The sequence below is a fragment of the Narcine bancroftii genome, chromosome 10 (genome assembly GCF_036971445.1).
Source record: "Narcine bancroftii isolate sNarBan1 chromosome 10, sNarBan1.hap1, whole genome shotgun sequence".
Lineage (NCBI taxonomy): Eukaryota > Metazoa > Chordata > Chondrichthyes > Torpediniformes > Narcinidae > Narcine > Narcine bancroftii.
The window spans coordinates 66,009,962-66,023,064 of NC_091478.1; the positions used below are offsets into that span (position 1 = coordinate 66,009,962).

At 39.7% G+C, this 13,103-nt stretch overlaps 1 protein-coding gene across 9 annotated transcripts in view; it reads right to left on the minus strand.

Annotated features, from left to right (window-relative positions):
• Positions 1-13,103, minus strand: part of phaf1 (phagosome assembly factor 1) — a 105,929-nt gene that overhangs the window by 18,081 nt on the left and 74,745 nt on the right. For 8 of the 9 annotated variants that reach the window (XM_069901169.1, XM_069901178.1, XM_069901176.1 and 5 more), the window contains 2 exons: positions 8,567-8,610; positions 1,874-1,926 (listed from right to left, as the gene is read on the minus strand). In XM_069901169.1, coding sequence (XP_069757270.1) covers positions 1,874-1,926; positions 8,567-8,610 — 97 coding nt within the window. Of the gene's footprint in view, positions 1-1,873; positions 1,927-8,566; positions 8,611-10,558; positions 10,757-13,103 lie in introns of those variants that run through there. The other variant, XM_069901177.1, reaches the window with a different exon arrangement.

Sequence of the window (13,103 nt, forward strand, 5' to 3'; positions counted from 1 at the left end):
TTTTTTGTATCATCTTGTATTGAATAACATTATAATGTACTATTTATATATAATTGAATAATTGTTTGTCATTGATACAAATGATAATTTTTTTTAAAGTTTATCACCAACACATGGTACATGGGGAGGCTCTTGAACCTCCCCATATACCATAAAAGATCTGTCTGTACCTTTTTTTTGCACTAACAGCAACTGAATATTTATCTGTCCTTTTATATATTATCATGTGATAGAATATGTAATGGAATATTTGGGAGATTAATTGGTAAAATTAGAGTAGGTTACATACAAAATTTTACATACACATTCTTTAAAACAGATTTTATTTGAAATATTGAAGAATTCAGATAGTAACTTTACAGAAACTATGGAGAATGCTGTGCACATTTCACAAGTAGGTGCTAATTGAAATGACATCATTAAAGCCACAAGGAGGAGAAGCGCTGGCTGTTAAAAGCACTTTGGAAGGGTTTTGACAAAATGCACAGAAAGTTCACTTCTGGGTTTTTGTTTACCTAAAAACAACAGCTTGACCAAGAAGACTAACTTCATGTTTGCTGGTGAAGGTCAGAGGTTTTGCAAGTGAGAGAGTCACATTGGGTTTTATGGCAGTTAGAAAGAGCAAGAGAGACAGCTGAAAAAGTAGGAGAAGCTTGTTGGAACTGAAACAGAAAAGCTCCAGAGCAGCAGATGGCTGGAAGTGCTATCTGTTTGATGTTTCTCTTGGAATAAGAGGAAGAGAAAGGAACTCTGTGATAGCCTGAAAGAAAGAGGCTATCATCTGGAGAAATAAAGAATTCATCAGCAAGACATTGAGGTGACTAATAGTGGTACCTCAGTTGTGGAAATCCTGGAACAACAAATCTCTCTCTGCCAACCCTACAAGAATCTTCCTGAGCGGTAAACATTTACCTTTCGAGTACCAAAGCCTGGTGAACTTTATACATGTTACATTCTGTGCATAGTATAAGAATTGCCTGCAACCAGAGAACTTGGAAGAAAGAGGTGAGATTGAACTGTGAATCAAATAACTTTTCTTACATTTACATTTACACACACATCACAATTTAGAATTAGAAGGGGGTTGAGTTGAGTTGGGTTTAGTCAAGTTAATAGAGATAAGTTAAAGTTCGATTCAGTTTTCATGTTTAAAGATAATTAAAAACAACTTTTGTTTTACTTGTCTTGATGAATGTCTATTGCTGCTGGGCTTTGGGGTCCTTTGGGCTCGTAACAGTCGCTTTTTTTGTCTATGGCACATTGTGTTAAATTATAAAGTCGTGTATCTGTGTGGCTGCAGATAAAATTTAATCATGTCACTTCTCATTAATCTTCGATGAATTTGTGACAATCTACTACAGGGGTAAATCCACACCTTTACAGTTGGGTGCCTGCACGTGGGAAGGTGGGGGTGGGTTGAGTGGGGCAGAGTCAAAGAGAATTTTATTGTTTCTGTCATATTTCTCAGGTTTTTCAGTATCTGGTTACATACCTGCACATGATCCCTGATATTCCTTCAATAGGAATAGTTTGTTGGGTAGCTAATATAGTATTTCAGAAATTAGTCAAGTGAGTTGTACATTTTAAGGGGAGGAATTTTAAATACAACTCTTGTACTCTGTTCTCTTATGAAATCTACTCTTAAAGAGCACTGTACTAATTTTGTACCAGATCAATCTCCTGGTCAGATGTGTGCTTTTCATTCAGTGTATCAGTAACACAATCATGCAGGTTATAAAGGTTCTAAAATGAATCAACTACCATATGAAAAAACAATGGCATTTGCATGAAACAAATAGTCTACCAGATACTGGTGAAATAAAGGAAAATGCATCTGAAAGTATTAGGGGACATTGCAATTTTGATAGCTCACCTTGCTATATGTGGTAACAATACATGGCTGTACATGTGTATCAGTGCTTTCATCTGTTGATAAAAACAAAATCATTAGTGAGAGAATTGACAAAAGAGAATATTTCAATTTTTTTCCCCAGTTTATATTCAGTTTTCTGATCAATCCCAGTTTCAGTCCATACCTCCAGTGCTGTTTGTCTGCTTCCTCTCTGTGACTATGAGCTCCCCATCAGAATACCTCAAACATGCGGTTGATATGTTAAGCAGGTGCATTAAAATGCTGTATGTGTGTGTGTGTGTTTGTGTGTGTGTGTGTGTGTGGGAGGGGGGGTGGGGGGGTGGGGGTAGATCTGGGGTGCACATGGGAATGTGGGGGAATAGATTGGGATTAGTATAAATGAGTGCTTGATGGTTGGCAGGGACTTGGTGAGTCAAATGGCCTGTTCATGTGCCCTATGACTCCAGCAAAGCCTTTCCAATGTAACGTGTTGAAATGTGATGGAAACCTATAATCACATCTATAGTGGACAAAAAAACCATGCAGATGAAAAGTCCTCTCCCAGTGAATGAGGTTCTAATTGCACCCAATCCAATCCATTCAAAAGGCCACAATGTTTTCATGCCTAAGGAGTAGATTGCATCTGCCACAGGAAACGTTTACAAGATGGAGAGAGGATCAGACTCCAGAATGTGCTCAACGCCTTAAAATTGTTACAATCTCCATCTCCTAGGAATTCCTGGCCAACTAATTCTCAAAGTGGAGTAGGTGTAGGTTGGTATTCAGAACCTACAGGACATGAATCAGAAGTGCGCAGAAACCCTCCGTAACCAGTGGAAGGAGCACAATTCCACACACGACCTGCTACCCATCCATTCAGACTCCTGTTCCACAATGAAATCAACTGAAGTAAGTGATTCCTGATTCAAAGGGTGGACCTCGGACAAAACCTGAAACTCCACCAATAAAATCAATGCCATTTAATGTTCATCATGAAACATTTTGATTGTGAAGGTACAAAGGAGTCCAATAAAAAGCATTTAAACACTGGTTCCTTGTGATCTAAATTGACAAAATGGGTCAATCATTATTACCAACAACAATCTTGCACTCAATGTCACCCCAAAACCAAAGAGCTGAATGTTTATTTCAGGAAGGAAAACTCAGAGGTGTACAATCCAGTGATAAAATAGGTAATCAGAGGAGAGGGAGAGCAAATTTAAGTTCTTGGGAGTCACTTTCTTGAAATATCTTTCCTGGACCCAACACACTACTGGCATCATGAAGAAAGCATGTCAGTGCCTCCACTTTCTCAGGAGTTTGTGAAAATTTGGTCTGAAATCAGAAACTGGCAAATTTCTACAGATGTGTGGTGGAAAGTGTGCTGACCTGCTGCATATTGATATGGGGACATGACTTACCCTGAGCACAAAGCCCTGCAAAAGGTAGTGGGCAGAGCCCAGGACATCATAAGCAAAACCTTCCCGAACATCAAGAACATCTACAGGGAACACTGCTCTCGGAGACCCACACCACCCAGTGCCCACACACTGCTCTCACTGCTTCCATCAGAAGAGGTAGAGATGCCACAAGATTCACACTACCAGGTTCAGAAACAGCTGCTGCCCCTCCACCATCAGACTCCTCAATGACAAACTCAATCAGGGACTCATTTAAGGACCCTTACTTTTTCATTTTATTGATTTTTTCTCTGTCAGTTTGTTTACATTTCTTTATTAGTTTACAGGTGCACATTCTGTACAGTTTTTTTTCACTACCAAAAAGTAGTAATTCTACCTCGCCCACAGGAAAAGGAATCTCAGGGTTGTATGTGATGTCATGAATGTACTGAAAATTAATCTGACATCACTCAGTAGTACAAGAAAACTTGGTCAGATTGAGATCAAAGGTGGTTGATTTCCTGTGAATGTCTATAATCCCTCATCTTTGGCTGTGAACATAGATTTCACTAAAATCTGGGTGCATGTCCTTTTAGCATGTAGAAATCATGATAAATGCAAACATTTTAACCAGGCTGTTCCAAAATGCACATTTTAATTGGGCACATTGCTCCTGTGTCCTCAGCTAAATAAATAGCTGGGATGAAGTTGTCACAATGTCTTTCCTATAAACTGGTCTGTAATCAAGATCACCTTCAAAAATGAAGTACATCTGGATTCTAGCAATGGGATATTACTAAACCCCAAAATCCAAGGGAGCAGGTCAATAATTATTAGGTGCCTGTATTTGGTGGAGAAGAGTCACAATAGGACTGTATTGTAATTGAGTAACTTTTATTATTAGAATGCTTAACACCTGGATGTTTACAAAATCAAAGAGAATTTCTCAATAGATAGGTTCCCCTCCTGCCAATTGCCAATAAATTCCCCCAGTAGGATCATCAGGACAGGCCAACCTTAAATGGTAGCTTTAACAAAAAAAATTGCATCTTTTGCAAGAGATCCCATTATCCCATCCTCATATTTCTCACCTCCTCCATAATGACCATCAACAGAGAAGCCCTTGAAGGCTGCGTGCTTAGATCTATACCCTATTCCTTGTACACATAACTGCGCAGCTAAGTTTGGCTCTAACTCAATCTACAAATTTACTCACACCACCACCGTTATTGGCCAAATTACTAGAAGTGATGAATCAGAATAAAGATCAAGAATCTGGTTGGTTGATACCAGGACAACATCACAAAGACCAAGGAGTTTGTTGTTGATTTTAGGAAGGAGGCAGAAGGATCAGAAGTAGAGAGAGGTAGAACTTTCAAGCTCCTCAGACCATAGTTCAGAAGATCTCTCCTGTAGCTAACACATTGAGGCAACTTTAACTAAGGCACTCCAATGCCTTTCTAAGGAATCTGAGGAGATGTGGTATGTAATACTTTATCAAACTTCCACGGGTTCACTGTGGAAAATATACTGACTGGTTGCATCATTGTCTTGTTTGGGAATTCAAATGCCCAGTAATGCAGAAGGCAGCAAACATAGGCTGTCTATCACAGGCTCTCTTCTCTCATCCACGAAGGGCATCCCTGAGAGGAGCTGTCTCAAGAAGGCAGCCAACACCATAAAGGATCTCCAACACCCTGGTCACAGCCTCTTCTCAATGTTACCTTAAGATTAGCTCCTCTAGGTTCAAGAACAGTTTCTTTCCAGCAGCTATCTTGAGTCTCCCTTTAATCCACAAATTATAGACAGACTGCATTACTGCAGTTACTTTTTTTGCACTAGGAGAACTGATCATCTATCCTTTGTATTTATTGTCTTTTTAATTCAATTAAATATACTAGAGTTTTCTTTTATAAAGTACATATTCAGCTGCAGCTAGCCAAGAATTTTGGTGCTTACGTATGTTGTACAATGTACTCAACAATTATTGAACACCATTTCACTAGCAGCTCAGGAACTTGTGCTCTGCCATTCACCGGACTCAAAATTTTGTTGCAAATAAATTTAAACTTAAGCCTTATCACCGTGAATGAGATACAAAGGGCAAAAGATTGAGAGCTGAAAGAACAAATGACACTTCTCTCTCCCCACCACCCAAAGGGGTGCACTGTCTTCATGGGGTATGCTTTGTCATCAAGAATGTTATGGTCTGGTATCCCAGTAACTTTCCCTATGACCCTCTGGCTCACTCTAATGCAGAGCCAACATGCGATGGTGATCAACATTCACCTTGACTATAGATATGGCCGAGGAGGATTTCTATTCTAACCTTGGAATTGCCCTAGCTCGGATCCCCAATGTCACAAGAATGAAACAAACAAGAAGTTAAAAAGTGAACAAGATGAACCTTGGTCTTTCGTGATTTAGTTATTATGCTCTACTTTTTCTGGAACCTTCATCTAGAAAAAAGTGGGTGGCATGGCTAGTGTAGTGGTAAGAGCAACGCTGTTACAGTGCCAGCGATTAGGACTGGGGTTCGAATCCCATGCTGTAAGAAGTTTGTACATCTGGGGGCTCCGGTTTCCTCCCACTGTTTGAAATGTACCAGGGGTTGTAGGTTAATTGGATGGCATAGGTTCGTGGGGCAAAATGGCCTGTAACCGTGCTGTTTGTCCAAATTTTAAGTTCTGGATGCATTGCAATTTGCCTACTGCCACCACCATTCCACAGCAGATGCAATCTCACTGGCTCTCCGTTCAACTCTGGATTACCTGGGCAACAGTAACATGTACATCAGGCTGGTTTTAACTGATTACAGCTCAGCTTTCAACACCATCATCCCCTTAGAACAGATCAGCAAGCTTCAAAACCTGGGCCTCTAAACCTCCTTCAGTAACTGGATCCTTGACTTATTAGAAGATTACAATCAGTTCGATCGGTAACAACATTTCTTCCTTACTGACAATCAATACAGGCGCACCTCAAGGATGCGTGCTTAGCCCACTGCTCTAATCTCTCTAAACCCATGACTGAGTGGGTAGGCACAATTCAAATACCATCTACAAATTTGCCCATGACACCACGGTCGTCAGCAGAATCACAGTTGGCAATGAGGAAGCAAAGTGTACAGGAGTGAGATGCATCAGCTAGTTGACTAGTTACACTCAACTTTAGCAAAACTAAGGAACTAATTGTGTACATCATGAAGAGGAAACCAGTTGGTCATAGACCAGTCCTCACTGAGGGAGTGAGCAGTGGAGAGGGTAAAGAACTTCAAATTTCTGGGTGTTAACATCACTGAAGATCTATCCTGAATTCATCATGTTGCAGCAATCATGAAAAAGGCTCACTAGTGGCTATATTTCATTAAGAGCTTGAGGAGATTTGGTATGTCATAAAACACTTCTGCACATTTCTACAGGTGCACTGTGGAGAGCATTCTGACTGGCATGGAGGTGCCAATGCACTTACAGGTAAAGGCCTCAGAGGGTTATGATCTCGGCTTGCACTATCATGGGCATTAGTCTTCACTCCATTAAGAACGTCTGTAAGAGGTGTCTGAAGAAAGCAACCTGCATCATCAAGGACCCTCACCACATAGGCCATACTCTCTTCTCACTGCTACCAACAGGAAGAAAGTACAGGAGCCTGAAAACAAACACCCAACATTACAGCTTATTCCCTCCGCCACCATCAGATTTCTGAATGGACAATAAACAACAGACATTACCTCACTTTCTTTTCTCTCTTCTTTAGCACTAACATTTATTTTTAAAAAGTATAAATTTATAATAATTTTTGTACTTGTAATCCACAATACTGCTGCCGCAAAACAAATTTCATGACATGTTCATGACAAATCCTGATTCCGATTCATAAACATTCACTCATTTAAAACTTTGCTGTCTACATTCAAAGTTCAAATTTATTGACACGAGATTTATTTTCTGCAGACCAGAATTTCTACTTATCTGTCGTGCAAAATACTGCACTCAAGATACGTATACAGAAGAGAGAAATGTAAATAAAGAAAAATGTAAATAAACTGACTGTGCAATACAGAAAAAAAATCCCACAAAAAAAATAATGTGCAAGGTAAGAGAACTTAAATGAGCCTCTGAATGAGTCTGATGGTGAAAGGGGAGCAAATGTTCCTGAACCTGTTGGTACAAATCTTGTGGCACCTTCACCTCTTTCCTGATGGCATCAGTGAGAACAGAATGTGTCCTGGGTGTTGTGGATTCTTGATAATAGTTGCTCCTCTCCAATGGCTTTGTTCCATGTAGATTTTCTTGATGGTGGAGTTTTGCCAGTGATGCACTGGGCTGTGCCACTACCTTTTACAGAGCTTTCTGCTCAGAAGTATTGGTGGCCCCATTCCAAGCAGAGATGCAGCAGCTTAACACACCTTCCACTACATATATGTAGAAGTTTGCCAGGGTTTCTGTGGTCATACCAAACCTCTCCAAACTTCTGAGAAAGTAGGGGGGTTGACGTGCTTTCTTCACAATGACATTAGTGTGTTGGGTCTGGAAAAGGTCCTCAGAGATGGTGACTCCCAGGCATTTAAATTTGCTCCCCCTCCCCACCTCAGACCCCCCAGTGATCACTGGATCATACACCTCTGGTTTCTCTTCCGAAAGTCCATAATCTGCTCCTTGGTTTTGATGTTATTGAGTGTGAGGGTTGTTTGTACACCATTCAGCCAAGTTTTCAATCTCCCTCCTGTATGCCCCTTTTTGTACAACCCACTAGCGTGGTACCGTGTTATCGTCAGCAAATTAGCGCATTCAAAATTGTATCAAGTCCTGGTGATTGATTCCCAGCCTATAGATTTCATCCAAGGTTGATTTGCTCCCCAATCAACAAAATAAAATTTTAAATTCTCACATCTTAGTCTCTCCTCAATTATTACATTCACCCCAGTACTTATTTCTTGAGTTCCACTCCTCTACACTTTGTCCTAGAACATGCTGACAGAAGAAGTGAGATGAGCCAGATACATTCAAGACCTATATATAATCCTGTTACTTGGGCAGAACAGCTGACTGCCACAGCAATGTGTTACTATGTATTGTAAATGGTTTCTAAAACATGTACTTTAAAAAAATGAAGTACTAACTGCCCAATTGTTTTGTTATATATTAGCACTGAAAACAGATTCCTTCATCTCATCCATTGGGAACAATACCACACCAAGCAGTTCACTTATTTCTTTCTGGAACATCTGTTTTACATTGTCTGGAATCATTATTTCCAAAGCAAAAAAGCTAAAGTTTATCACCCTCAACTGTCCCACCAATAGGGATCTCACCTCGTTTAACTGCCAGTGGGATCTTGAAATCACAGCGATGGTATCTGGCAAAAAGACAAAAATTACAGTTGGTTATCTGGTTGGAGATATCCACTTCACTAGCAGCTGAGATTCCACTTTGCCAATCCTATAGTTGGGAGGGTGAAGATGCTAAAACTGGAATCAATGGAACAGATTAAAAAGACAAAGGGGTAGTGAGTTGGGCTGTGACCTCACTGCAGCAGAGGCTCAAGTTCATTCCTGACCTTGGGTGTGGGTTCCTCCAGATATTCTGGTTTTCTCTCACTTCCCAAAGATGTAGTAAGTTAACTGGTCACAGCAAATTGCTCCTTATGTGCAGGTGAATGGTAGAATCTGGAGAAAGCGGAGAATGTAGGGAGAATAAAAAATTAGATCAATGTTTAAATGGGGTTTTGATGGTCAAGGCAGATGGGCTTATTTCTGTGTGTATCTCCCGACTTTGCTTCCAATTCACTCAGAATAGCAACAGATAGCTAGTGAGAACTCCCATTCAAACACAAAGTGTCAGGATAATTAGTGTGCCTGGAATGTCAGAAACAAGTTTTGAAAGAAAATTATTTTCCAATCACATTCAAATCCACAAAATATTTACCGATCTGAATTGAAAATCTTTTCTTGTCACAAGAAGGAATTACTTTGCTAATATATTTCAAAATGTCAGAAGTGCAAGTTACTTCTAATACCTTGTTACCTTTAACAAATTAATCCATTTGCAATTTTCCATATCATTGTCTCTAGCTGGAAACCATGCCTCAGAGAATCTGTGACCATCTTCAGGAAAGACAAATCTGACAGTGTTAACTCTGGAGGTCTCGACTGAGTGTTTGTCAAAAGGAATGTAATTACCAGGATCTTGTTCAACTACATTCATTTTAGTGGTCAGAGAGATGCTCTTTAAATTGTAGCGTCAACTTAGTCCATCCAAGGACACATTACAAAACAATACTGAGAAATACGAGGTGGTGCAACAACCACAATGTGTGGCCCCACAAAATGACCTCACAAAGATCTTTTACTCCATAATTAAGAGGGGATCATGAAGTATTCTCCTCCAATTGTTTTTCTTCAAAATTTGTCCCATCTGACACCTGGCACGTGTTGCAACAAATGGGCTTTTAACAGATTCAATTTCTGTAAAGATCAGTGTTACGTACCAGACCAGCAGCAATAGAAATTCATCAAGACCATGGTATCTTCAAAGCAATAATTTTTATTAATAACTATTAATAAATATAAAATCTTATCAACTCGAAACTTGACTTTAACTTAACCCCACTATGTGTGTGTGCGTGTGTGTGGCAGGTCCTAAAACCATTACAATTTTGGCACAATTGTAAAAAGAATCAATTTGGTGTTGAGACTCACATTCTTTAAATTGTTGCTCAGAAGTAATTATGCAATAGATGTGAGGCCTCAGACTTCTCAAAACTCATGAAATTCTTGTAGAGTTGTTTTCAGAGAATTATTTCTTCATATGAATGATTTACTTCTCTTGCATGGAAGCTTCAGAACTTGTGTTTTCTTCCAAGATGATTTCACAAACCACTGACCGGCAAGAGTTGAATGAAGTAACCACTTAATGGTTATGTTTCAAATGCAAGATTAATTTTGCTTTCTTTCAATCAAAAAGTGTCCAGTTACACTGGACGCAGCAGAACTGTCCTCTCTCTGGTAATTTTCTTCCAAGTCACTGGTTTGGTGTTCCTCCTTTTCACGAGGAGAACAGAAGCAGCTGTCCTTCTCCAAGGATTGTTATGGCATTTCTGACCTCAGTTGAAATTGGTTCAATACTTAAAATGCAACTTTTCAAATCTCTTTAATCACATGACATTATTGTTGTCTTTGAAGTTTCTTCAAAACCACTTCAAATTTACATTAAAAGCAAATGACTTCATCTGTTTACTGTTTTTGTTCAGCTTCAATTCCAAAAATATATATAAACAAGCAAATGCTCTCTTGTTTAATCAAACAACTTTATTGAGCAAAAAAAATCAGTGACTTCAGTTTTCAATGAACCATTCAAATCTAATTTTTATGGTTGTTTTCAGCTTTCACCAAACGATGAATATGCAGACAAATGGCCTCCAATATTTACCAGTTGCCATCTCAAAGGGTTCTCTGTTGTGTAATTGTCTGAGTGTGTCCCTGTTTTTCCAGACCACAAAGTCCCTTATTAAGAAATACATAAAATATATACATAAAAATCTGTCACAGCCTTGCTTGACAAATTTTCCTAATGTTTCTGCACCTGAGCTCCAAAGCTTTATGCTGCAGTGGGGCTAATCTACTGGACAATAGGAAAATGTTTAACTTGTGTTGCCTCCACTCCAAAATCAAGGGCTTTCCATCCTCAATGATCAAGTTACTGTATGAAAACACTTGTGTATGTACATTACGAGCCAAAGCTTAAAGTCTGGTGATTAACTAAAGTATCATACCCTCATAATAAAAGTCTTTTATTAACCTGACCCCACCAGACAACACTATCCCTAGACACTAAATATTCATGGCAAGATACTGGAAAAAGTAGACTACTCCCCGTATCTCAGGAACCTCCTCTGAATAATGACAGGTAATTGGTGTCAAAATTCACCTCTTCAGAGTGCTACAACTGCTTTTGGATGCATGAGAGAAAGGGTGCTTGAACCAGCACAAGATTTCAGATCTACCAGGCAGCAGTAAAACTTACCCTCGTTTATGTTGCCTATTACTGGCACCTCTGACAATGGTGATGATTGGCTCTGCAAAATTCTCTAAATCCATTGGAAGGATCGGTAAACCAATGTCACTGTCCTCTCCTTAGCCATCCCCATTTCTGATGCCTTAATAACAGTCGACTCCACTGGTTGTCCTCATGCCCCACACCAGTGCTCTTAAATATACACCCTATTCCAAGTTTGGACACAGGGAGAAATTACCCAGTAAATAGAGGAAAAGATTAAGGATGATCTGAATGCCTCCTTGAAAGCAATGCAACAGCTCCACTGGTTCCTGGCAATCCCAAGACTGTTCAAAAATGGAGGACGACCATTTGGAATGGCAGCAAGAACCGTTCATATGTCAGAAGTAGGAGAGTACCATCTCACTGACTGTTCACCCACCCATTTTTCTTGCCCCATCTGTGGGTCACACATTGGCATCATCAGCCATCTCAAAAACCAAAAAAAACTAGAGTAAAAGTCGCTCTCAATCTCAAGTGACTGCCTAAGTAGCCAGTAAACCTTTTCAAGTACTTCAGCAATTTTTGAAGATTGCAGAAAAACAAATCATGACGCACATCAGGCCACAGATAAAAATGCGTGTTCTCATATTAAGTCACAAAACTCATTAATGTAAACAAAATACCAGAGAATATTGCTTTGCATCTGTTTTTATATTATTCATAAAAATGATTGAATCCCAGTTTTCCTTTAAAAGAATTGACGTTGCAATATGTATTTAAGGCAAAACAAAAAGCTAACAACAAATTCAATGCTTGCTGCAGAACACAAAATCCCTTGACTGGACTAACTTCTGAAACCTTGAAAATTATACATAAGAACAGTGCCTAACTGAACAGAATCTGGTTCCATGCACAGGCACAGCCAACTCATGGCAATGCTGTATAATTAACTTGTCTTTTTGTGTCTAAAAACTATTATAGTTCCCTGAGTATTGCCAGCACAGAATAAATAATGCATAGGCGAATGACATTCAGTTTTACCCCGCTGCTCAAGTGTAGCACACTCACTGCAGTCATTCCGAGGACTTTAAAGGTAATAAAAGTCCTCTACCCAGGCTACTATCCTTTTATATAATACAGTAAAGACTCCAGTGTCCAGCATCTATGGGGAACTAATTGCTGGGAGCGCCAATTTTAAACTTTTTTTAACCTATTTATTTTCTGCAATTCTTTTGTCAGTTGCTTTAATTCTGGATAATGGCTGTTTTACTGTATTCAGTAAAAACACAATGCTGGAGAAACTCAGCAGGTTAAACAGTATACATTATATAGCAAAGAAAAAAATACGTTTCGGGCTTAGATATGGAAACATGTCAGTAGCTGTCTGAACAATAAGGCAAGGGTGGGAAGAGGAACATGGTCCAAAAGGCAGGAGGTAACGAGTGGAGAAGGGAGGGCAGACACAGCAGCAAGCAGGGGGAGGAGGGATGGCTAGGTGAATAGAAAGGGAAGAGGGTGGAGAGCTAAGGGAAAGAAGACAGGGGAAAGAAAAGAGAGGGAGAAAGGAGAGTTGGTTAGCAGAAACTGGAGAAGAAGACGTTAATGCCATCCAGCTGGAGAGTGCCCAGACAAAAAAAAACCAGGCAGGATTCCTCCAAATTGTGGGTGGTCTTGGTGGGAGGCCATGGACAAACATGGAATATGGGAGTAGGTCTCAGAACTGAAATGGTTGACTACTGGGATGTCCCTGTTTCTGGTGCAGACAATGTGAAAGTGCTCAGCAAAGTGATCTCCCAGACTGTGCCCACAAAAGAAGTGTTGCTTCACTTGAAAGGCCTGTTTGGGGCCCTGGAC